Source organism: Saccostrea cucullata, unplaced genomic scaffold, assembly GCF_032062105.1.
Source record: "Saccostrea cucullata isolate Sc308-1 unplaced genomic scaffold, CSIRO_AGI_Scuc_v1 ctg61, whole genome shotgun sequence".
NCBI classification, from domain to species: Eukaryota; Metazoa; Mollusca; class Bivalvia; order Ostreida; family Ostreidae; genus Saccostrea; species Saccostrea cuccullata.
In genome coordinates, this window is record NW_026937101.1 from 298,913 (window position 1) to 324,635 (window position 25,723).

The 25,723-nt window shown below is 34.2% G+C and overlaps 2 protein-coding genes across 4 annotated transcripts; one reads left to right on the forward strand and one right to left on the reverse strand.

Annotated features, from left to right (window-relative positions):
- Positions 1 to 4,613: 4,613 nt before the first annotated feature.
- Positions 4,614 to 17,810, forward strand: LOC134247308 (protein sll1483-like). 3 transcript variants are annotated; one of them, XM_062729676.1, is made up of 6 exons: positions 4,614 to 4,836; positions 16,166 to 16,383; positions 16,512 to 16,701; positions 16,792 to 16,893; positions 16,989 to 17,096; positions 17,591 to 17,810. In XM_062729676.1, exons 1-6 carry the CDS (start codon positions 4,692 to 4,694, stop codon positions 17,722 to 17,724), a joined length of 897 nt encoding a protein of 298 aa, XP_062585660.1. In that variant the 5' UTR covers positions 4,614 to 4,691; the 3' UTR covers positions 17,725 to 17,810. The 3 variants fall into 3 exon arrangements, with proteins under 3 accessions (XP_062585660.1, XP_062585657.1, XP_062585659.1); XM_062729673.1 differs by lacking the exons at positions 16,166 to 16,383; positions 16,512 to 16,701; positions 16,792 to 16,893; positions 16,989 to 17,096; positions 17,591 to 17,810 and adding exons at positions 5,614 to 5,831; positions 5,962 to 6,151; positions 6,253 to 6,354; positions 6,437 to 6,544; positions 7,503 to 8,024 and having other exon boundaries at positions 4,619 to 4,836; XM_062729675.1 differs by lacking the exon at positions 4,614 to 4,836 and adding an exon at positions 14,907 to 15,105.
- Positions 17,811 to 20,162: 2,352 nt separating this feature from the next.
- Positions 20,163 to 24,944, reverse strand: LOC134247309 (nitrilase and fragile histidine triad fusion protein NitFhit-like). The gene is made up of 11 exons (XM_062729677.1): positions 24,886 to 24,944; positions 24,417 to 24,657; positions 23,512 to 23,667; positions 23,134 to 23,340; positions 22,825 to 22,935; positions 22,491 to 22,592; positions 22,153 to 22,315; positions 21,839 to 21,948; positions 21,257 to 21,442; positions 20,786 to 20,854; positions 20,163 to 20,489 (listed from the first exon to the last, which is right to left on the reverse strand). Exons 2-11 carry the CDS (start codon positions 24,627 to 24,629, stop codon positions 20,397 to 20,399), a joined length of 1,410 nt encoding a protein of 469 aa, XP_062585661.1. The 5' UTR covers positions 24,630 to 24,657; positions 24,886 to 24,944; the 3' UTR covers positions 20,163 to 20,396.
- Positions 24,945 to 25,723: the final 779 nt, after the last annotated feature.

The window sequence follows — 25,723 nt, forward strand, 5'->3', positions numbered from 1 at the left end:
CATCATCGATCTCTCTCTCTCGTTTTTTTTTATCCCTTTAAGTAATATATACGAGGGTTGATCCAAAATTTTTGAATTTCTTACTAAATTTTATTGTGAGTCGATGAAAGCAAATAATAGACATATTTATAATAAAAGAGTTATTATGCAACAATACTGAAAATTTACCAAGTTCCAATTACTAATACGGTCACACAAGCTTTCTGAACATGGACAGTTGTAAAATCCGGGGGAGACTCGATGTAACGTCAAGTTAAGTATGTCACGTCACGTAATAGGAGTATCCCACCCTCATGTCTAATTCTACTAAGTAATTCTACAGAATGCTGCCCTTTCCTCCATTCTTTTTCTAAAAAAAAGGCCTGGGTACAAGTATCCTCTCGCTCCGACATATCTTCATTTTACTGTCATATTTCAAAAATACTCCCCATCTTTCTATATTATGTTGCAATTCCAGTAGCAATGTCAAACACAGTACGCCAGCGGTCAACATCTATCAACTCTCAGGTGCGGATCCAAAAATTTTTTATCCAGGGGGGTCCACCCAATCACCTATTCGCGTTTACCAGGGGGGAGGGGGAAGTCAGCGTTTTCCAAGGGGGGTCCATGGTAACTCTTTTTCTTGCTTTAGTATATACATTTTTTAACCCTGTAAATTCCAGGGGGGGGGGTCCTGACCCCCCTCCCCCGACCCCCCTCTAGATCCGCGCATGAACTCTTTTATTAATTACAGGAAGTTCAGACCCTCCAAAAGACAGTCACTCCAATAATCAACCTCCATTGAAGTTCTGTTTTTCTTAAAATACTTACCACTGTACAACCAGTTGCTGAATGCATTTTAACCCAGCCTTTAGCAGTACGTAGTACCGGTAAGTCAGAGTGTTCCCGAAATTTTCACAAAACTTATAACTTGACCGAAATTTGACGTTGTCTAACAATTTAAAGATGAGCAATAATTCATCAACTAACTTGGGTCATGTTTGTACAAATCTGAATCTGCACTACCTGACGATGAGGATGCTACCAAATAAGTTTCAAGTCTTCTGGCCCAGTGGTTGTTGAGAAGATTTTTAAAAGATGCTTGAATTTTTTTTCCACTAATCTGTAAAATTTTATCTCTCCTTGGGAAAAGCCCTTCATTTAAACAAAATTGAATCTCCTTTATCCAAGGATACTGTGTGACAAGATGTGTTGAAACTGGTTTAATGGTTCTCGAGAAGAAATCTCACTAAAGCCTTTGGCATAGGTGTGTTAACTTTTGTAAGAATTGTCTTTAATTGATAATACGTTATAAAAATATTCATGCTTAATTTTCTAAGAATTGCAACACAAAATCTTGTTTATATACGCATTGTATATTTACTAGCTCTATATTTTTGGAAATTTGAAACTTGCACAAATTTGCAACACTTGTGCAACCTTGATTTACTGATGATTCGTTTCTTGACAATATATCAATAGTTTACTACATATATACATTCTGAGATTCCATATCAATATTTTTTGATACAGTAATCATGTTCACATCTGGCTCCTGGATCATAAAACAAACTTGGACTTAAGTCAAATTTTAAACATGCTGTAAAATATTTATAATTGTCAATTTAATAAAGGCCCCGCAAGGATTTGCGGGTGCCCTATAGTAATCACTCTGTTTGTCTGTCTGTCTGTCTAGCTGTCCGTCTACCATTCTTCCGTCCACAAATTTTCTGTTTTTTTCTAATAACTTTTTTATGGTTTCCCAATTAAGTTCAAATTTGGTATGGTAGTTCAGTAGGCAGAAAGACATATTTTAATGTTAAGATTGGTTCTCTCTGTCTTCTGGTTTGGTGCTGAGATGGTGGGGTAGATTCCTTAACTGTGCATAATAATAAATGTGCAAAGAGAGATAACTGCTGAGAATGTTCCTATTGTAAACTATGAAAGCTGTGCAATGAGTCCCTTGGGATCAATTAACCATCCACCAGAAAGAAATCATAATCATTGTCTTTATCTGTCACATTGAGACTAATTAACCGCCTCTGGCTGCAAATGAATTTTGTTTTGAAGTTAAGGTCAGTTTTGAATTATGTGTACATTCTTTGAAATATAAATTTAAATAATATGCATACTTTATTTTGGTTATAGCACTGTACACACTGAGCTATGATTTATTGAATTCCAAAAACAAGATACATATTAAAAGTTTTGGGACACAGATTTGAAGTTAATATCTTCTGTATAATATTACGACTTATAAATTTTAATAGCTTCTCACACAAAAATAAATTAAAAATCTTATTTCATCTAAAAGTTATTAAAAATTCAAATTTTTAGACGAGTTTAATTGACACATCCTTGCAATTTCACAAATTTTAGTTTTATTCTTAATACTTAGGAAAAGTGGCAATCTTGTTGTGTATAAAAGAAAAATATTAAAACTATAATCCAAAAAATTCAGGGTAGAAATGTTCGAAAGCAAAACATACACACAATTTATTGTCAGTCCGTTCAGTTGTGGTGAGCAGACTTTAATAATTGAACGCACCCGGTGAATTGTAAACATCAACAATAACAGAGCTCGTGCCCTGTTTACGAAAACTGTGTACGTTCCACGGGTGTTATCAGTTTGCTTAGCTCTGTACGCAATACGAATAAAAGTAAAATTTGTGAGAATGCAAGGATATGTCAATCAAACCCATCCAAAAATTTGAAGTTTCAATAACTTAAAGATAAAATACAATTTTTAATATATTTTTGTGTGAAATGCTATTAAAATAAATAAGTCGTGATATTATATAGAAAATATATCTTCAAATCTGTGTCCATGCACCTTTAAGTTATTCTTTTTTAGCATTATTTATTGTTTAATTATTTTTATATTTTTGCCGCCTTAATGCTGTTAATTTTAACAGGTAATCAGATAATAACCCCATCCTGTCATTGCTGAAAAAAATTCTTTTAGAAGAAAAGGATGAGAGAGCAGAACAATAAGTCCCCTAGGATAAATTATTTTGTTTGCTGCAGAAAATTTTTAGGCTTATCTTCATCTGTCACATGAAGACCTTTGTCTTCAACTGATGTTTGTTTTGAAGTTGAGGTCAACCCTGGGTGATATTTGCATTCACTGAAAGCTAGCATTTTATAAAACACCTGCTTAAATCTTTTTTGAATACACATTTAATTGAGTTATCATATCAAGACCTGAGGTTTTCCCTGTTTTATCTAAATACAAGGTTACTATTTACAGGGTTTTTTTTTTTTTTTTTGGACATTCAGGAATTATCTTGAAATTTTAAAAATACAGTTGTTGCTTATAGTCTTCATATATTTAAAAAAATTGTAATCAAGTTTAATTTTCATTCCGTAAGTGCACCCTTATATTTCTACACCTAAGTGGGGCCCTTGCTCATTGGTCAGTTTTCTAGTTTTTTTATTTTTCAAAATTAGTAGTTCATAGAACTTTTATGATGCATTGTTGGTAAATAATTTGATAGTTTAACTTTTACAACATAATTTTGTTTTAGCACAACATAACATTTAGATTTTGACGTAAGCTTTAAGATGCTACATGATCCCGGGGCTTGCTGTTTGGTCCTTTTCTACGTTAGAGGCTAGTGCATGTATATTCCCTAGGGATAATTGTTGGGTCTACAGAGGGAGAAATATTATCCCCTCATAATGAAGGCTATAGAATTTTTGATTGCAAGTGCAATATCGTTTTATCTACAAGAAGACCCGTTGTAAAATTTCTTCTACCAAATGACATAAATGTCCTTGTTAGCTCCATAAAAACGGGTTGGCTCAAGTCTCGACTTATTAGCAGTTCAGTACTCATAGTACTTTGATTGATGCTTAATGCATTTTATAGATAAAAATTCGGACACTTATATCTTACAGATACATGTAAGCCTATTTAGTCTATTCCGATTTGTCAAGAAATTAAAATATATCACATGTCTAGTACTAGCTAGGATAAAGTGCACGCGCACTTGTTCGGCGCGTTATGAAAGTGCACTGATTGACGTTTATGTATGGGTATAAGTTATGAAATATGTCCTAAATTTTGCAGCTATATACCAATGCATAACTAACGAGTCAAAATTAACTTTAATCAAATATTGAAAAACAAAAATAGGAACCTACAATAGATATCACCAACTGTTTGGCCCAAACAAACGAACTCTTTATACCGTGGTTACATGAATTAATCATGTTTATATATTTTTCAAAAATTATGGCCAAGAACCATATAGTGAAATTATGGAAAAAATAACAAATCTAAATGATTTTATTGAACTGTATCACAGCTATTCTACGACAGTAAATGAAAAATATGCCTCGGAATATATTAATGGACAAAGTCACAATTTATAGTTAAGTACTGCAAATATGAGGAGGGGTCAATAGTGGTCAATGAATAAGCACTGGCACGTGACGGATTCACGTTTCCGGTAATAAAATCCAGGTTGACCCAACTCAAACTTTATTTATTTACAAAACCTTTAAATTTTAATCAGTTACTCAAAATTCTTTCATTTCAAATTGTATCATGCATAAAGCATGTAGACTGACGAGCATTTTTTCTGCAGACCGTGCATAAAAAAAACATTACACAACTTGTTTTCCTTTTATTCATACACGTGACAAGTCTCCTCTTTTAAAGCCATAAGGCTCATTGTTATAGTTGAGTAAACCCGTGCTGCAGTAAGATGAAATTCTTGGTGCTGTTATGTTTGGTTGCTTCTGCTGTATGCCAGCAAGGCAACATCGTACAGGTTGCTCAGCAACTTGGTGCAACAACTCTGCTAGAGTTAGCAACGGAAGCAGGTTTGGCAGACACTTTGGCAAACGGAGGTATGTATACTGTAATATAGATGTATTTAAGGGTTTTGCAATAGCTTTAAATTATGTATTAATCACGAATCCCTCAGCAATTTGGGATGTCGATTATTGGGAAACTTCTAAACAGAATTTCGGAAAGTATACCCATAATAAAAACCGAGAAAACTCGTATAAATTGATCGATGTCAGATTTTTAGCCTAGTATCCGAATCCTTTTAAAATAATTGTTAATCTCACCATCGTTTTATTCGATATGTATTAATATCGATTTTATTGGTGGCAGATGAATTGTCAAGGTCCCATTTCACAAGTCTTTGCATTGCATTGTCAGTTTTATAGCATATATATAGGTATCAAGGTAAATTGGCTGCTAATTTCTCAAGGCATTTTCTGAATTTAAAATGGTTTATTTAGCTGTTTTGTTGTTTATGGGGACATCACACAGTACCATCAAATGTTTTTAGAACCCCCCCCCCCCCAAAAAAAAAAAAAAAAATCAACATACATTACAAGGGGATTTTTAAAAAAAAGATATCTCATTTGACAATATATGCCTTTTGCATGTCAATAGGACGAATTCACAAAAATGACCAAACAAGTTTTAGCTGATAATATCTCAAAATTTGTTTTAGATGTGGTGTGCGGCATCATATGAGTCGCACACCTGCAGATTCAATATCGTTGGAGTTAACAAACTTCATGTACTGCTGTGTGTCTTCCAAAAAGAGAATTCCTTGATTTCAGTTAAAAAATGCTTCCGTCTGATATCGTTGATTCCTTTCTCTACAGGTCCTTTCACCGTGTTTGCACCAACCAATGACGCCTTCGCCAAGCTTCCACCAGAAGTATTGGACTTCTTAAAGAAGAACAAGGAAGCCCTTGTGGCGGTCCTGAAATACCACGTTCTCAGTGGCAAGACTTACTCAAGTCAGCTCAAGAACGAGCTGGTGGTACCAACACTAGACCCCAAACTCAACTGTAGAATTAACATCTACCAGAAAGGCAAGGTACGTCCTCCTGTTGCACCGTCATGTTTCAATGCGACAATGACAAGCATACTCGTGCATATTTTTCAATACAGTTTGTAGTTTTTATGTTTGGGTCATTCTTGTCATATAAATACAAAATGCTCTATAGGTGGTTACAGCAGACGGTAGCCCGATCATTAAAGTGGACCAGAACGCCACCAATGGAGTCATACACGTGATCAGTCGTGTGGAATACCCCATCCCCGTCACAAACGTGGTCAAGCTGGCCCAGCAAGACAAACAACTAGGGACATTGGTAAAGGCCGTGGTGGCAGCCGGACTGGTCGGCACTCTCTCAGGTTTGCTCTAACAATAAGTTTGTCAAGGCATTTCTTTGAAATATACCAAAGAATGCTTCAGACAACACATGTACTAGGTACAAAATTATCTGTTACTCTAGGCCCTGGACCATTTACCGTGTTCGCGCCAACAGACAAAGCATTTGCAGCCCTTCCTCCGGGAACACTGGACAACCTTCTTAAGAACAAAACAGCACTTACAGGTACAGATTGTATAAAAGAATGATGTATCTGATGCATTATTGCCGCATACCTTTAGATGAATAGGAGTTGTTTTCTTTGTAGACGTTCTAACGTACCACGTGGTTAGCGGAACTTACTTCAGCGCTGGACTCACTTCCGGGCCTGTTCCAACTGTCGAGGGTAAAAATGTCAACATTGTTGTTGGACAAGGTACGGTAGTCTATGTTCATGCTGTCTTTGGAAAAGAGCTGAAAACATTAACGTCTAATGGCATAATAAATTATACAGACAAAATATCACTGAGGATGTTAGGTCAGCTTTGCTACATATATACCGGTATTACATGCGCTAACCATGATGGAGGAGGCATTAAATTTTGTTATACATTGTATAGCAAATCTTCCGAAATATTCTAGATATGAATTTTGCATTTCGATCAACAACGGCCGGCATATATACTTTCTTCTGAATGCATTAATTCTAGCAAAGAAAATTAAACTTTGTGATGTAGAGATTGGACTTTTAAAAAATACATTTTGCAAGCAAAGCAAAACTGTCTGGTAGAGATAGGATTGATTTCTTCAAAGGACAAGTGACTACACAGGGCGTCACTTGTTCTGCATATGACTGTCACAGTCAAGAGAGAAGATAGACAGAAGGTCCTTTTAGAATGTTTTAAGTTTAGATTTCTATCATATACTTAGAATTATTGTTAGTTTAAAGTGTAAGAAGCTTGAAATCTGAAAATCAAAGCCTACATGTAGAATGAAGTTCCGTTCACAAATCTCTTTGATAATGCTTTTGTTCAAGCTTTCCTTTGTTAACTGGTATACATGTATAAAGAAATTTTGATATACTATATATTTGTAAATCTTTTTGGATCAAAAGTATATATCATGACATTTTTTTTCTCTTGTTTATTCACCAAGTTGTATTATATTGCTCGCTTATTAGTTTCTGATTCAAAAATTTCCTGCACATTCTAAAACAAAAGTCTTTGTAACATGAAAAACTTTTAGTACCATGACAAATTGTGACAATTTTGATATTGCTAAATGCTAACTACAACATTTTGCAGGTCGCAGGGACCGGAGACATCGTCACTATCGAAAAATATACATGTACATGTCAATAATGATGAATATATCACCTTTAATTTTTGTTGTAGGTGTGAAAGTGAATGGGGCCAATGTAGAGCGAGCCGATGAAGCCGTAACTAATGGCGTCGTACACGTCATCGACGCCGTCCTTATCCCTCCGAAGTACAGATACCTCCTCAAATTTGGTTATTGGTTTCAACCTTAGTTGAGCTAGGATACATTTGTTGCTTGTCATAATATTTCTGTGAAACGATTAGATTTTCAGGTGGCTCTCAATTTTTCTTTAAGTTCATGGGAATCTCACAACCACGAAATAACATCCTCGATGAACTTTTATAAAATATGTCATTTCATTTGTACATCTGTTGCTTGTGCGTATACTATTTCTGTCTTAACTATTGTTATTTGCTCAATTGTTTTGCATGGTTCTCAATAAATGTAACTTAATTTTTTTTACTTCATTAACATAGTATATATATATATATATATATTTTTTTTTTTTCAATTAAACAACTGAACTTACTTTGTTGTAATGCATGTATAATGAAATCCTTAGATTTTTTGTAAATAAATTGCTAAAACAACATTAACTCTTTCTTTACCCGTTTTCGCAAAAGAGTGAAAATTAGATCATATGTAGTATTCAATAGTCAATCTGTCAGAAAATAATTCCCTTGGACATAACTCAGTGATGTAGCATCGTGACATGGTATGAAAAATTTAAGCCATTATACCTTACGACAGGTAGACGTCGCGCAAGATACTGGTGATACTTTACGTTACGCTTCTAACGTCACAAGAACGTAAAATAATGCACAAATGCAACGTTATATTTTTGCAATGTAACCTTTTGATTAAGTTTTATATATTCTTCCACCAAACATTAATGTGTGACATTTTAAGAAATAATTGTATTTATACGATTAAAAACCTAACTGTCAACATACTTATAACAAAGGACGAGAAAAGAAGCCATTGCCATCATACCACAACTGTAGAAGGAGTAGCGTTTTAATGGAATTTCACAGACATTTCTATTTTTAGTAACAATGGCAAAACTATTCATCAAAATCAAAAACCGATGCACTATTTTATATATCTTAGTGTAGTCTACTTGTTTGCCAACTTATATTGCAATACAAAACTGTAGGAGGAGTAATGTTTTAAAGGAATTTCACATGAAATTTTTGTTTCTTTTTTTAGTAACCATGGCAACACCGTTCATTGAAATCAAAATCCGATGCATTATTCTATGTATCTTAGTGTAGACTACTTGTGTGCCAAGTTATACTGAAATCAGACCGAAACTGTAGGAGGAGTAAATTTTTAAAGGAATTTCACAGAAAATTCTATTTTTAGTAACAATGGCAACACCGTTCAACGAAATAAAAAACCGATGCACTTTTTTATGTATCTTAGTGTAGTCTACTTGTGTGCCATGTTATATTGAAATCAGATCAAAATTGTAGGAGGAGAAGCGTTTTAAAGGAATTTCACAGAAAATTGTATTATTAGTTACCATGGCAACACCGTTCATCGAAATCAAAAACCGATGCACTATTTAATGTACCTTAGTGTAGTCTACTTGTGTGCCAAGTTATATTGAAATCAGATCAAAATTATAGGAGGAGTAGCGTTTTAAAGGAATTTCACAGAAAATTCTATTTTTAGTAACCATGGCAACACCGTTCATCGAAATCAAAATCCGATGCACTATTTTATGTATCTTTGTGTAGTCTACTTGTATGCCAAGTTATATTAAAATCAGACCAAAACTGTAGGAGGAGTAGCGTTTTGAAAAATTGTTTACAGACAGACGGACAGACAGACAGACAGACAGACGGACGGACGACGGACACCTTACTATCACATAAGCTCTTCTGGTCTCTGACCAGTAGAGCTAAAAACTGATATACAGAATTATGTATCTTAGTGTAGTGTACTTGTGTGCCAAGTTATATTGAAATCAGACCAAAACTGTAGGAGGAGTAGCATTTTAAATGTATTTCAAAGAAATTTCTTTTTTAAGTAACAACGACAACACCGTTCTTTGAAATCAAAAAGCGATACACAGAATTATGTACCTTAGTGTAGTCTACTTGTGTGCCAAGTTATAATAAAATCAGACCAAAACTGTAGGAGGAGTAGCATTTTGAAAGTATTTTTTTAAATTCTATTTTTAGTAACAATGGCAACACCGTTCATCGAAATCCAAAACCGCTATATAGAATTATGTATCTTTGTGTTGTCTACTTGTGTGCCAAGTTATATTGAAATTAGATTAAAACTGTTAGTAGCATTTTGAATGATTTTCACAAATTTTTCTATTTTTAGTAACAACGACAACACCGTTCATCCAAATAAAAAAACGATGTATAGAATTATGTATCTTTGTGTAGTCTACTTGTGTGCCAAGTTATATTGAAATCAGATTAAAACTGTAGGAGGAGTATCATTTTGAATGATTTTCACAAAAAATTCTATTTTTAGTAACAACGGCCACACCGTTCATTGAAATCAAAAACCGATAAACAGAATTATGTATCTTAGTGTAGTCTACTTGTGTGCTACGTTATATTGAAATCAGACCAAAACTGTAGGAGGAGTAGCATTTTGAATGATTTTCACAAAAATTCTATTTTTAGTAACAACGGCCACACTGTTCATTGAAATCAAAAACCGATAAATAGAATTATGTATCTTAGTGTAGTCTACTTGTGTGCCAACTTATATTAAAATCAGACCAAAACTGTAGGAGGAGTAGTATTTTGAATGATTTTCACAAAAATTTCTATTTTTAGTAACAACGGCAACACCGTTCATTGAAATCAAAAACCGATATACAGAATTGTGTATCTTAGTGTAGTCTACTTGTGTGCCAAGTTATATTGAAATCAGATTAAAACTGTAGGAGGAGTAGCATTTTGAATGATTTTCACAAAAAATTCTATTTTTAGTAACAACGGCAACACCGTTCATTGAAATCAAAAACCGATAAAGAGAATTATGTAGTGTAGTCTACTTGTCGGCCAAGTTATATTGAAATCAGACCAAAACTAAAGGAGGGGTAGCATTTTGAATGATTTTCAGAGAAATTTCTATTTTTAGTAACAAGTGCAACACCATTCATTGAAATCAAAAACAGATAATCAGAATTATGTATCTTAGTGTAGTCTACTTGTGTGCCAACTTATATTAAAATCAGACCAAAACTGTAGGAGGAGTAGCATTTTGAATGATTTTCACAAAAATTTCTATTTTTAGTAACAACGGCAACACCGTTCATTGAAATCAAAAACCGATACACAGAATTGTGTATCTTAGTGTAGTCTACTTGTGTGCCAATTTATATTGAAATCAGACCAAAACTGTAGGAGGAGTAGCATTTTGAAAAATTGTTTACAGACGGACAGACAGACAGACAGACAAACAGACAGACGGACGGACGACGGACGCATTACTATCGCATAAGCTCTTCTGGTCTCTGACCAGTAGAGCTAAAAAGATATTACAATATTGTCTACATGATACAACAAATTTTGGGCCCAGAAAGGAATTTCAAAACACAAAATTATATATAGTCCGAAATATTTGACGTTTTTCAGGGTTTTAACGATATTGATATTTTACGTGCATGCCAGGAAAACATATAACATAAAAATGTCTATAACATAAAAATAAAATATTTATATAATTTATTTACTTGAATCTCATTTTATCTTATTTTGGGAAAATTCTTTTAAAAAAAAAAAAAAAATAAGACTGCTATAGGTGTATCCTAAGCTGATGTTGGTGGTAGCTCCGCTAGCTTAACATTTTTCATATTAAACGAGAAGACATGCGCAGATAAGCGGGTGTCAATGGCCAGAACATCCCCTCCCCTCTCCGATTCAAACAATTTATGTAACAAAGAAACCAAAATGGCCGTGGAGCTCCTCTAGAAAACAAGAACACTATGTAAAATGGTAATGAAAGTCCTACATATGACGGAAAGTTATGTATTATTGCCCTTATACCCCCCTCGCCTTCAACAAAGTTTTGTTTTTCTTAATGCACAGATAGAGAATGAGTAACTTTAAAGTATTGTTACTAAATCTCGCGTACTTTTATTGTCCAACAAACGTAAGTATATTAATAACACCGTCATAATTACGGGTAAACTGTTCTTTCAGAAACAAGTGCCCGAAAAATGATATGTAAAGCAACCGTTTCATATTTAATCTCCATTTTTGTATTGTTTTTAGCCGGGCTTATTGCTCAAAGAGCAATTGCAGGCTTATGTCATCCTGTTCAAGGCAGGAAGTCAACCCCATAGTCGCCATTTTAAAGTTACGTGCAAAAATACAGTTCTTACTCTCAACCGCTTTTGAGATAATACAAACGCTAAATAAAGCAACAAAACTAAAACGAAGTTTTATCTATATAAATAAACATTAGTGGTAATGACTGAAAACTTCAGTCCTAAGTCAAAGAACATAATTCATTAGCGTAAGGATTTTTGATAATCAGTGTTATCGTAGTTCTCTACACATACGAGGTTAAGCAGGAGAGGGAACCAGACTGGTCTGTTTGTTTACATTTAGCTGCGGTACCAGATTAATTCTAAAATCGGACCGTGGTATTAGGATTGAAAAACTCACTGGCAGTGTCTTATAATTTATATTGATAGTTTTAAAATAATTTTTTCATCAGAATATAAACGTGATTCATGTAAGAAATTCATTCTACTCTGTAAATGAGCCCGGCTCTCTGTACTTCTGAGTACTTTGATTTTTTTTCTCAAACAATAATGTTAAAAATCGCCAAATAGTGAAATATTTATAAATGCTTGAAGTTTTCATTTAGTGCTATTAGCTTTAAATTTTCCTGTATGTTCAATTTTCATTTTTGCGTTTGACGATTTTACAATCACCTATACGTCCCAGTACAGGAAAATCCCAATGGTTACTTTTAAGATGAAGTCAAGAAAAAAATATCAATTTTGTCTTCGGAAAACATATTGTTTGAAATCAAGTCTTGCGTATTTTGATCGATTATCCCCTCGCAACGGTGTATGTTAGGGTGTGTTCGTTACTTAAGTCGTGCGAAACTCAAGTGAAGTAATCTGCATCGGGATCGATGTCGAGTGCTACATATTCTCTTTGCAAAGGGGATCATGCTCTGCTTGCTGTTGTTGTGATATTTTTGCTCGTTAGGGACTTCAGCCACAAAATAACCCAAATCTCCCAAATAAGTGATGTCAAATTGGAGGATTTTTAGCAAATAGTTACTAGTTTAATTATACTCTCCGAACGAGTACACGGTTATTGGGGTGAATTTTACACCTCTCAACCACAGGTGGTAAAAATAAGAAGGGATGCCCTAATACGAAACAAGTGCCTGTTTTCTCTTAATTCCTGTATCAACCTTGCTAGTGAGACATATGAAATGATACTCCCTGTTTTACTTCATTATTTAATCTTTTATCCTCCTTGCATGCAGACTTATCCTATTTCTATATTCATCTAGTCTTTTATAATCATTGTACAGATATTTATATATATTTAACAAATACGTACTACAAATGAACCTTATGTTCAATCATAAACGCACATCCTCTAAATATTTTTTAGAATGGTTCGAATGTGGGCAGTTTATATGTGTTCAAAAAACAAACAAACAAACAAACAAAAAAAAAAAAAAACAAGTAAAGGCAAGTTTGATAACCATTCCATTTTACATATTTGAACTTTATTTAAAATATACGAATTTGAAAACGGCTTCTCTATCGTAATATGTTATAAAGATTATGATTTCTAATCAGGTAACTGAAGAGGAAATTTTTAATTTATATCTAAAAAACGTACACACTCACGGGCAATCAAACAGTATTTGCAAAAAAGTTTAATACACTGTATATCTTTTATATAACTTTCCAATACTAACAAAACTGTAGAAAGCCAACCGTGTAACATCCACTTGTTTGTCGGTAGCCTGTCTCGGTCTAAAAATTTGACTAAACTCTCACGTTCCGAATTAGTTTGGAGTTACAAACACCATGTGTACCAGCAATCTTGCTTTATACGCACATGTAGTAAGTAAGATAGTGAAATGTTACTACACATAATTCTACATTAGTATACGATATAGGAATGTGACGATAGAAAAGTATCATTAAGTTAGGTTTGTTGTTTTGCTGTTAACACCTACAGTATTTAAAACAATCAAGTATGAAACAGATAAGACAGACTCCTTTGTGTCTTATATTTCGAGTTCAAAGGGAATATTTTGAATCGAAAAGTTGTTTTACAAAATGATGAAATGTCTATGCATCTAGGTGTCGAATTTATAAGTTCAAAACTTCACAGACTTTTACTGTTAGCAATGTTTACAAACACAGATAATCTTGCATGCAGTTGAGCCTCCAGATAACGGAACATGTAATATTATCACACAGTCTCCAGATAATACAGGTCGGAGAGGGCTAGACCAGGATATGTGAAGAAATTCTGGGTCAAGGTGTTCTCCTTAAAGCGCTCACGTGTCAGCTTATGTGAAGACCCCCTCAGAACGTTTGAACTTGGAGCAAACGTGTCTATTTCACTGAGTCATCAAAATTGAATCAATTAATAAGAAAAATTCAAGCTAAGCAAAAGTGCATTCATTTCTTTCATAGAAAAAAAAATCCTTTTTAGAGAAAGAATATGATCTTAGAATGACCTTTTTTTCAAGTACATACATATCAATATGCACAATTTCAAAAATTAAGGTTAAAATGGGTGTTGATATAGACTAAGTTGCCTTTAATTAAGAGAAGATATCAAGACTTTTACAGTTTATTAGTAGCATCAAAATTAACAGTTTATTGCGGGATATAAATACCGTTGTCTTGGTTAAAAATAGATATTCTACCACAGCAATACTATCACGAAAAATTATTAAATGCAAGCATTTCCAGAATCTTGGGTTATGAACCGTTTCCTTTTAAAATTCTTTGTCTTCAATATATATTCTGTTATAAATGTGATTTGAGCTGAAATATGCTCTCAGAATATAACATTATTGTTTGTATATTAAATGAGTGTTTGAATTGCATGTTAATAAAAAAAATGTATAAATGATCAATATTAAAAGCAAACAAAAAAATTACACGCCTTAAGGTATTATGGTGAAGAGCTCGAAAATCGCCGATAATTAGGTTGCAGTTTGATAAATTTATGGAAATTTCGCTCCCCCAAAGTGTCTTCCATCTTATTCCGGAAGCAACAGTCAAAACTATGGTTTATCATTTCTTGAGAGATGTTCATTTTATCATCGAAATATTTCTTCTGGTACTTTATAAATATGTCGAGTTTTCTTCAGGCTTTCTTTTGTGTCACTGAAAATCTTATAGGTCAATTCGTCACAAGATTTAAGACAGGTGACCAAGAAATAAACATTGTGTAACTTCTTTATCTTCAGAGTTATAGATACACGTGACAAGATTTGTATAAAAAGGCCCTGCGATTGTGGTCAAGACACTGTAGATACACACAGCCAGCGAAATGATAAGAGCCGCCCTAGCGTTCTGTTTGGTCAGCATTGCTGTATGCCAGGAAGGCAACATCGTACAGGTTGCACAGAAGCTTGGTGCAACAACCCTGCTGGAGTTGGCAACGGAAGCTGGCCTAGCACCGACTTTGTCTACCGGAGGTAAAAATTTGAATCGAGTTCAGTTTGGTCTGAAGTCGATGATTTGATGTCAAATCAATGAAAACCAGAACGTGAAAATTTGTTAGTTACATGTACCATAACCCAGAAAAGTGACACTATTCTTAGAATCCTCTACGGTTGCAATACCTTAAATTTCTATTGCATTTTGTTTGAGGCTGCGTTAGTCTTGTACGGTTGCAATGATATTTAACTTTAAGTTCTTTTGAATTCTGTACGGAATTGCGTTCAACTTTATCTTGTACTGTTGCAATGGTAGCTAAATTAAATTTCTGCTGAATTTCGTTTGGAATTGCGTTAATACAGTTGCAATGATATTTTAACTTGCATGTCTGCTGAATTTCATTTGGAACGGAATTTAATTTGGAACGTTGCAATCTATACAGTTGCAATGATACATGTATCTAGCAATGAATTTACGGAATTGCATATATCTTTGTACGGTTGCAATTAAGTTTCTGCTGAATTTTAGCACGGCAAATCCCCCCCCTTTTCCCCCACATAACCTTTACTGACTGTAGTAAATGTTCATTGATAGGATGGTTGCCCCCCCCCACTTTATAACCATAATATATTGATATCAAGGATTGTAGGGAAAAAATTAGAAGTGATAGTAAGTTGGCTTTGAAAAAGTTGGCCAGTACACGAAATAGGAAGTTTGGGCAATTTATAATTTTCCTTTTTTTTTTTTTCTTTTGCTTGTCACCTTTTTCAGGTAAGTTAAAAAAATTTTCTCTGGTTGGCCCCCCCACTTTCAAAAACGATGCTACGTGCCTGATTTGGAATTGATACAAAACATAAATTTCTGCTGAATTTAATTGGGAATCGCGTTAATTTCTAAAGTTGCAAAAATATCTAACTTGAATTTCTGCAGAATTTTGTTTGGAATTGCATTATAAAATTCAGTGCATAAACTTCCTATCTTCATGTACCTTTATCCTGTGATAAAATTCTTGAAAAATTACAAATTTACATGTGAAAACTCCTTATATTACATTTTAAAAAATGCTATCTCAGCTATCTCCCATTTGTTTTTCTCTAGGTCCCTTCACTGTGTTTGCCCCTACCAATGACGCCTTTGCCAAGCTTCCAAAGAGAATTGTAAATGAATTAAAGAAGAACAAAGAATTACTTGTGGCAGTCTTGAAATACCACGTTCTTAGTGGGAAGACATACTCCTCTCAGCTCAAAAATGAACTCGTGGTTCCAACATTAGATCCTACTCTGAACTGTAGAATTAACATCTACCAAAACGGCAAGGTACTAGTATACTTTTGTGACATTCATCATTGATACCTATCTGTTTGTTCGATGCCTCTTAGAGCAAAATCTTGCAAAGTGAATCTTCACTTTCAGTGATTATTGACTTACTTGCCAAAATATTTTAGGTTGTAACAGCAGACGGCAGTCCGGTAGTAATGGCCGATCAGAACGCTACAAATGGCGTCATCCATGTCATTAACCGCGTGGAGTTCCCCATTCCTTTTATGGATGTCGTGAAAACTGCCCAGAGACAGAGCGAGTTAGGGACATTGGTGAAGGCAGTGGTGGCAGCTGGGCTTGTTGACACCCTCTCAGGTCTGTCCATTCTTAGATTACTCAAAAGTTTTGAATTTCTTCATTGAAGACTTTGTGTACAGGTTTTATTGGCGTTTTTCTATCACACAGGCCCTGGACCATTTACAGTGTTCGCGCCAACAGACAAAGCATTTGCAGCCCTTCCTCCAGGAACACTGGACAACCTTCTCAAGAACAAAACAGCACTTACAGGTAAGCAATGCGCATTAAATTAAAATTATTAGGCAAGAAATGACATAAATAGATTACCTCTAGATACCTAAACAAATTGTTAACTTTTCCTGCAGACGTTCTAACGTACCACGTGGTTAGCGGAACCTATTTCAGCGCAGGACTCACTTCCGGGGCTGTTCCAACTGTTGAGGGGAAAAGCGTCAACATTCAAGTAGGACAAGGTAAAATATGACTAGAATAAGCACGTGGTATTGGGGTATTGAAAAGGGGGGGGGGGGCAAAAGGACCCCTTCCAACTTCTTCCGAAAGTAATGTTTATCTATTTAAATATTAACAGGTTCTATTTCTACCTACGTAGCGAAAGTAATGTTTATCTATTTAAATATTAAAACAGAAATGCCTGTCTCTCGATCCCATCACAATGACATAATCGCATTTTGTTGCAATTTGGTAAAAAAAGGCTACGTAGGTTGGACTGGACCATCTTTAATACAGAAATGCCTGTCTCTCGATCCCATCACAATGACATAATCGCATTTTGTTGCAATTTGTAAAAAGGCTTTCTTGTCATTTCTTTTCCCTGTCAACACCCTCCCTACATCGAAAAACGATGTTATAATTACGTGCTTCTTTAAGAGGGCACGACCTGTTTCATTAAATTGCACACTGGTTTTGTCAATTTTCTCCATAAAACATATATGTCCATCCATTGTAGGTGTCAAAGTTAACAACGCCAATGTAGTTGTGGCAGACGAAGCAGTAACAAACGGTGTCATCCACATTATTGACGCAGTCCTTATCCCGCCAAAATACAACAGTAATGGATCTGGCTATAGATTCCACCCGTAACGGGGAATTAGATAGGATTTTTCTATTTTCATTCATCACATTTTGATTATTTTTTCATTTTGTAAATAGCTATACTCCCTTCATTAATAAAGGTATTTTGTATAAGAATTTTATCTTGTATTTTATTTACATATAATTATATCGAAATCACAGAATGAGGGAATTCTGACTGAATGAGTGGTTGTAATAAAACTTTGTTAATAAGAGTGCTTGGTTTGGAGAAAATCCTTTCATTGCTGCTTTATTGGTTTCAGAGAGGGTAAAATGGATGTTTATGCAGAACAAATTATCTATGTAAAAGCACTTTGAAATGTCGTTTTCTTTTTACCCTTTCCTTCTTGAAAATACATATAGCTCCAAAAAACTATTGTGTAAAAAAATGTACTATAGTACCATAAGCGGTTATGGAAGTCCTCAAAGGAGCAAGGTTACGCTAAAAGGTTATGTCACCAGATAAGACCATAGTTATGTGAAGTTGTTGTCACTTGACCATCATCCTCATGTGTCTGTTGACCTCGTGACCTGCACAGTTACTTATAGACAGGACAGAATGTATAATGCAAAGCAAATACAGTTAAACCTCATTATGTCGACCTCGACTGGACCAAGAACTCGAAATATCACGGGTTAAAAAAATACTTGAAGAAGGGGTGGTTGGGACATCTAAATCACTTCGATACATCCACGGAATCCGATATATTGGAATTCGAGATACCAAAGTTCAATTGTACTTCAAATACTAAGTACGAAAAATGTATATCTTTCTGAATTTCAATCATATCATAAACTTGAAATGCTATATATAGCATCCCTATCAAAATATTTTAACCAGAACAATGTATAATACATTTATATGCATAAGTCGATTCTGTAAAACCTCCTAAAATGTTCCTAACAGATGCTCATTAAGCGGAATCAAGTTGGAATCAGTTTGTTAAAATTTGGGTTATTATTCCACGTAAAGATAGCTATTATTTTAGCGATGTACTTTAAGGTAAATCAAGTGAAAAGCTTAGTAGCCTGGGAATGTTTATGGACGAATCATAAAATTGGACAGAAGATACAATGTCTTTCATTAGAGTCAGTATTTTTGCCATCCACCTCATTGTTCAGATAATAAAAAAAATTTGTCTTCTATTAATGAAAATTGTACTTAACCATTATTTACCTCTATTGACCTTTAAATTTATTCAGACCTTTAAATTTATGAATTTTCAAAAAAATTCATTTTAAAAAAGGTGAAACTACATTGGTGTCGGAAGCAAATTGAAAAAAAAGGGGGGGGGGGTATATGAAAGAGAAAAAAAAACAAACCAGAAAAAAACTTGACAAGCAAAAAAAAGAAAAAAAAGGGGAAAGTTTGTCGATTGTCTTAACACGTAAAATCTTATTTCGTGAAAGGGGGGATGGGTTACGTAGGATCGAACTTCTTGCAGTACCAAATTTTTCTTTCAAACACTACCACTTACTCTTCTTTGACTATACTGCAACGTGCCTGTTGACAGTTGGGGGTGGGGGGTAAACCTACGCCACAATGTTTGATACCTGTATGAAGTCTATCCTTGCATCTTGCAGAATCACATTATCCACCAATACTTTTGTTTTGACTTGATAACACATCTTTTACAGTTTTATTTTCAAATTCTGCACAGAAATACGTAATTTACAATGAAAGGAAAACACCTGAACTTTCTGTGGACATATAGCTTTGTTTGTTTGTATGTATGTATGTATGTATGAATGTATGTATATCTATTGTGACACGAAAATGGAGTTTGATCATAGTAATTCAGATTCTAAACAGGAAAGTCATACAAAAATGCTACCTATCAAAGTTTCTGATCCGCCTGTCGTTTTGTTGCGACTTTTTGACCAATGGACAACACACAATGCATGACCCCAATCAAAATCCCCATTTTTACCACAATGAAATACTAGTATCTTGTGATCAATCTCACCTCTTGTACTCCAACTAGGAGTTTCAATGACTAACTTTCAGTCTCTCAAAATGACCATTCCTTAGATGAGGAATAAGCTTACCTATCAGATATTTGTCAACACAATTTTACAGTTTTGTTAAATTTTAACCAAAGGCTTTAAAATATATGTCCCTCATTACTACAAGAGTGGTCAGATTCCATAGATAAACTTAGTATTGTGGAGAGGTGAGGTACTTTGTACAAAATTACAAGACAGAATTGTAAGAGTTATCTTCCTTACCACCATAACAACATGTTACTTGTTTTATCCATATCATTCCACAAATAAATTTTTTTCATAGTAACATGAAATATCTTCACATGCTTTAAGCAAGTCTTCTTGTACTAAATTGAGAAAACGACACTGCTTGGAAAGAGTTGTGTACATTTCTGACTTCTTTCCACACTATTACTGTTCATTTTAAATCTTACATATTCCAACAACCTAAATTATAACAGTACATTTACAAAACTCTTTAATGTTCATTACAGTACAAATATATACATTGTTGTATCTGAGTGAATATGAATCAACAACAACAACAACAAAAAGCATAAAAACATCGCAAATAAATATTGTCTGCTTTGTAGAATACATTTGATCTCTGATTACTTCAAGCCGGTAAGAATGGAAGAAAAATCTGCTTAGAAGAAATCTGCATTTGCTCAACAGTTCTCTCTTGAGTTGTATTTCTACAGGAAGTAGGGTCTCAGGGCTGCAGCTTCATGGTTCATTTCCTCCTCAGTTCGGAGGTTAGAGGTCATATCTTCATCATGGTGAGCCAGCTTTCCAAAAACAACAAAAAAAAACCATACTGTAAATCACTTTTTATTTGTGAGAACATGATTCACATGATTATGTGAGACCATTCAAAATGAGTATCCATCCAGCTAGTGATGCCAAAAGCAAATTTTGTGGCCAGTAAGAAGTTTCCAGACTCAATTGTTCAGTGCCAGATTAAGATAATACAATAGTGACTTTACCAATGTTACCAATACACAGATGATAGATATCTCAGATTAGTATCTATTGAAATGCTGCAATGTGCTTGTTTTGAACAAGGAATTAAGAAAGAGCTCACCTCTCTGTAGATATCATCATTATTAGGAATATCTGCTGGCTTCCTTGGCAAGATGTGAACATGGACATGCTGCAAGGAAAATAAATAGTGCACATGGTTATACATGTATTACCTGCAAAAGTTTGTGCCATAATTCATTAATCATGTGCCATAATTCATTAATCAAAAAAAAAACTGCTCTTAAACATGTGCTGCAATAAGAATAGACTGGTAATCCTAGAATTTGAATGTAATATTTTCTCAGACATCTATGACAAATTGTTAAAGCCCATTTTATGCACTGTCTATCATCAAATATTTTTAAACTAGCAGATGGATTAAGGTGAAATGCATATTTCTAATCTTTCCAGTTAATGTTCCCTGGAAATACAACTGAAATCATTTCTTGTACTTATATAAGATATTAAGTTAATGTGTTCTTGTTTAACATTTATCCAAAATAACAAAAATCTGTCAACATAAAATGGCTACCTCAACAGTTTGTCCGGCATCCGCTCCATCCTGCACAGCGATGGTGACTGAGGTTCCATTAAAATGTTTCTCTACAACCCTGCTTACTTTCTGAACACAAAGTGACAGATCTGCTAACTCAGCTTGTGTGAGGTCACTGAAACGTTTGACTGGACGAAGGGAAGATACAAGGACATATGCACCGAAGTCAAGGAACTTACATTATCAATACATGCACACAGAGTTGAACCACTGCAAATGATTTCAATGTAAAGGTTCTCTAATTTTGCAGTTACAATGTATACCTTATCTTGTAGGTCTACATTAATTCATTTTAAATTCAAAGAAGAAGTTTATATAAGTTTAAAATAATTATGAGGTACAGTTACACATCGTCATCTGAAATCAATGTGCCTGATAAAAAACTTTCAAATATGAAGGTAATATTCTAAAAGATTTATTATAAGTGATTGGCATTCATTGAGACTTCCAGACCAATTCAGCATATCCATGATATTCAAGATATCAGTGTTTGAGATACTGAAGTTCAGCTGTATAGTAAGTTCGATTTTAGCCATTCATTTAAAGGATACGACCAGGTAGCACTGGTTTAATGTTGACAAATGCAAAACTTAGAGCAGTTTTATAAAAAACTTGTCCACATCCTACAGCATGCTGACCAAACTGATAGTGAGGGGTCCCATCTATATCTCCTGTAAAACAAGTCTGTAATGAAGCATCAATGAAAAAACAAAAAGCACAGTTTCTACATTGAAAAAAGATCTTTACAAAAGTTTCTAAAATGTTAATATTCCTTATACATTGCATCTGTCATCTGAATTGGCTTAATATTTTTGAGTCACTCCTCTTTACTGTTTATTAATAAAATGCTCTAACAGACTAACAGTGAGCCAAACCTTTGCTGTAAGACTGTAAAACTCCATATAAATCCGGCCTCCTATGTGACATTACAGGCATCTCCTCTCGGATTTTCCGTAGGTGATTCAAATTGATTTCAGCAAAACAGACGTCCACTCCATCACTGCACTGGGCTACAACAGTGCCCCAAGGATCAATAACCTATGAGTGACAAGAATTAATTGGGAAACTCCCTGGTATTCAATATTGTAACAAATTTGGTATTTTCCAAGCATTTTCCAGATGATAAATGTAAACTATAACTTTAAGTTAACTGGTAAATATGGCTCAGCTGAAATTAGTAAAAAACTTGATGGACAAAGCCCATACTACTTACCATGGAATGACCATAAGATGACCGCTTGTTGTTGTGTTTCCCGGTCTGGGCTGCTGCCACAACATAACACTGGGTCTCTATTGCACGACTCCGAAGCAACACCTAATGAAAGAAATGTTAATAACATACTGATATATTTTAACTTTATATCTTTTCTGACTTGCAATTTAACCCTTTGTTCAATATTATTTCTCTTTCTTCACAATCTACAAATCACCTGTTTAACTTAATTATTTTATAGCCTTTAATTTTTACAAATGGGATCAGACAGAGTCCCTCTTCACTACGTTCAATGTCTATTCTGGTATTTATTATGAATAGTCAGCTTACACACCTCCCAGTGGGCCATTCCAGTGGTCACTGTGAAGGCGGAGGGAAAGGTCAAGATGTCCGCTCCCTGCTGGGCTAAAACTAATGACAACTCAGGAAACCTCAAGTCATAACACTGACAGTTAAGGATTATCAGATTTTGGTATGAATTCATAAAAATTCTTTTATAAGTATTGTTTGAAAAAGTAAATACATATTTGTTTAAGAAGATGGTTACTTTAAACTGAATACCAGTTATTGGAAAAGCAGTGGAATGAGCTCACTTTATATAACTACTGATACACAAACTTTTTAGATCTTTTTTAAAGGATACAATTTCCATGCCAACATTTCCTACAGGTGTTTTTACAGGGGGAGTAACTCCTTTCCCCGGAATGGTATAATCACTCTCACACAGTCTGACACGACCCACTAGGTCAAGGTCAAACAAGTGTGTCTTACTATAAGTGTCCTTGATTTGACCTTGACTGTCAATTATCACATGTGTATTTAAAACCCTGCTATCCTTTTCTTCCTTGCTCTAAAGACATTTTCAAAGAAAACCATTATAGCAACTATGATTTGTCAATAAAATGACAAAATCAAGGGTTTCTATATTGAAATACTTATCTAACTTTTATCAGCAATGCTCTTTTTAAATTGAATTATCTGGATAAAATAGGTATTAAATAAAGCTCTAACATGACCCTACCCTCTGGTGAAATCCCCCCAAAGACAGCCAGATTGACTCCTCCCTGGCGAGGTCTCTGTATCGGGATATGGTTTCCCCCTCCAAAGTTTCCGCCAACTCAATGCTCTGAGATTTAGTCTCCCCAATGTAATCTGCAGCTTCAGGCAGGAAAATCATCTGAGAAAAGAAACTGAATTTACAAAATTTTCATTCCTCTTACTTCATATCATCAATTTTTAATTTTCTTTATTGTAGGTGAAAAAAATTAAAACTCTGATAGTTATATTTTCTAGAGAATATTCTTGGATTCAAGATGTCAAAGTTTCAGACTAAAAATTGTAATAAATTCTGAGCTATATAGTTACTATACAGATTGTATTTTTAGTTCTTAGCATATGGGTGTAAAATATATAGATGTTCTGAGTCAGATGTTATGTTTACACCTTCTGAAGTTCATGTCTGTGTATAATGAGAATCCCTCTTCAAGGGTTCCCCATTTTTTGAAATTTTCTGAAGCTTTAACAAAATTATATTCATAGCACATTTTAACTTATATGACATAAGTTAAATAGCACATTTTAACTTATTTGACATAAGTTAAGATATTTCAATAAGTTCACTCAAAAAATTGTAAATTTTACTCATAAATATTGCATGCCTTCACACTTAAAAATCAAGATGAAAAAAGAATACTGTAGATGTACTTTTTCAACGGGATCATAATTCCGTGGAATCTCAATTTCTGTTTAATCCGCAGGTTGAAAATTATGCAGATTTCTTCAACTGTCATTATATGCCCTTCATTTGTTAAGTGCGCTTGGACAAATTTCCGCGGAAAATACATAGCATTAATTAATACCACACGGAAAAAAGTACTTTTATAGTAGTTCTTAGATTGTCTATATTGAAGTATACCGTATACTTGCCTTTGCTCCTCTGCTTGAAGCCCTTTTAATCAGTGATTCTGCCATCTGGAAATTTTGTTTTTTGTCTGCTGTACATGTCAGCTGACATACACCGATTAGAGGGTTTCCTGATTCTGACTGACTAGAACTAAAAGACATCTTGCACAACTGTTTTCTTCTCTTATAGTGATGGACCTGTCGCCGAAGAACTTTGGGTAGAAGGTTGGATAACATTTAGGTAAAATGTTTGAAACCAATTAATCTGAAAAATCAAGGTTAGTTATATATGTTAAGTGAAGCAGAATTTCAATCAGCAAACGATTTCTATAAACCTCTAATATTTTTTTAGGCTAAAACGATTTCTATAAACCTCTAATACTTTTTTTAGGCTAATATGGTTTACCATTGTTTATTCTACGATTTCATGACAATCAATGTCATGAAGCAAAATATGAAACATATTTTTCTGTATTAATTTAAAACAACTTACTTGGTCTCCAGTGTCATATCCTTGCTAAATTGAGAGTTAAAATGATCATTTCATGTATCCTTGTTTGGTTTCGTGCTACTTTTTATACTGGAAACGACTCTATAACACTAAATTTAAAATCTGACTGACACGAACTTCCAAAATCCGGTGTACCAGTGAAAACTGTCGCTAGTGCTCAGTGTCGCTCTGAAAAAAGCGGTAGCCGTGCAATTCGACACTCGTATAATTAGACCCAGAAAAAGTTGTAATCGCCTTATATAGACGCAATTAGTGTTTAAAATGAAGTAAAATCGAAGTAATAAAGTTCCAAGACTGTTAAAGAATTCTGGTTTTTTGAATATTTTCAGCAAAATCTTGAAAAATAAGTGTTTGACATTCGACGCTATTGCATCGCGATCGGCATCTGATCTGGGCTTTCGTGTGATACTTCATCTCTAAAATTACATAAGAAGAAGTGCAATATATGACTAATTTAATTAGATATTTATTAATTGACTGAAAAAAACTATTTGGGAAAAGAAAGCGACAGCAGAAGTTTACTATAAACTGTTTAATATTTTTAAACATCGAGATCGGCATCCAACTTAATCAGCTGTTCGCACTCGAGAGAACAAATTATGATTAGTAAACTCACAATCAAAACCGATCTATTGTAAGTAAGACAGTATTTTAACAAGATAAAATAAAAATAATTATCGTTTGTTTTGCCGATAAATGTAATGTTAGACACAAGTAAGGTTAAATTATAGTCTCGCCACTTGCCACCAGTATAGAAGAAATCCAGTCAAACCGTTCCCAATGAAAACCGCCCCGGTCAAAGCGTTCCAAGATTTTGGTC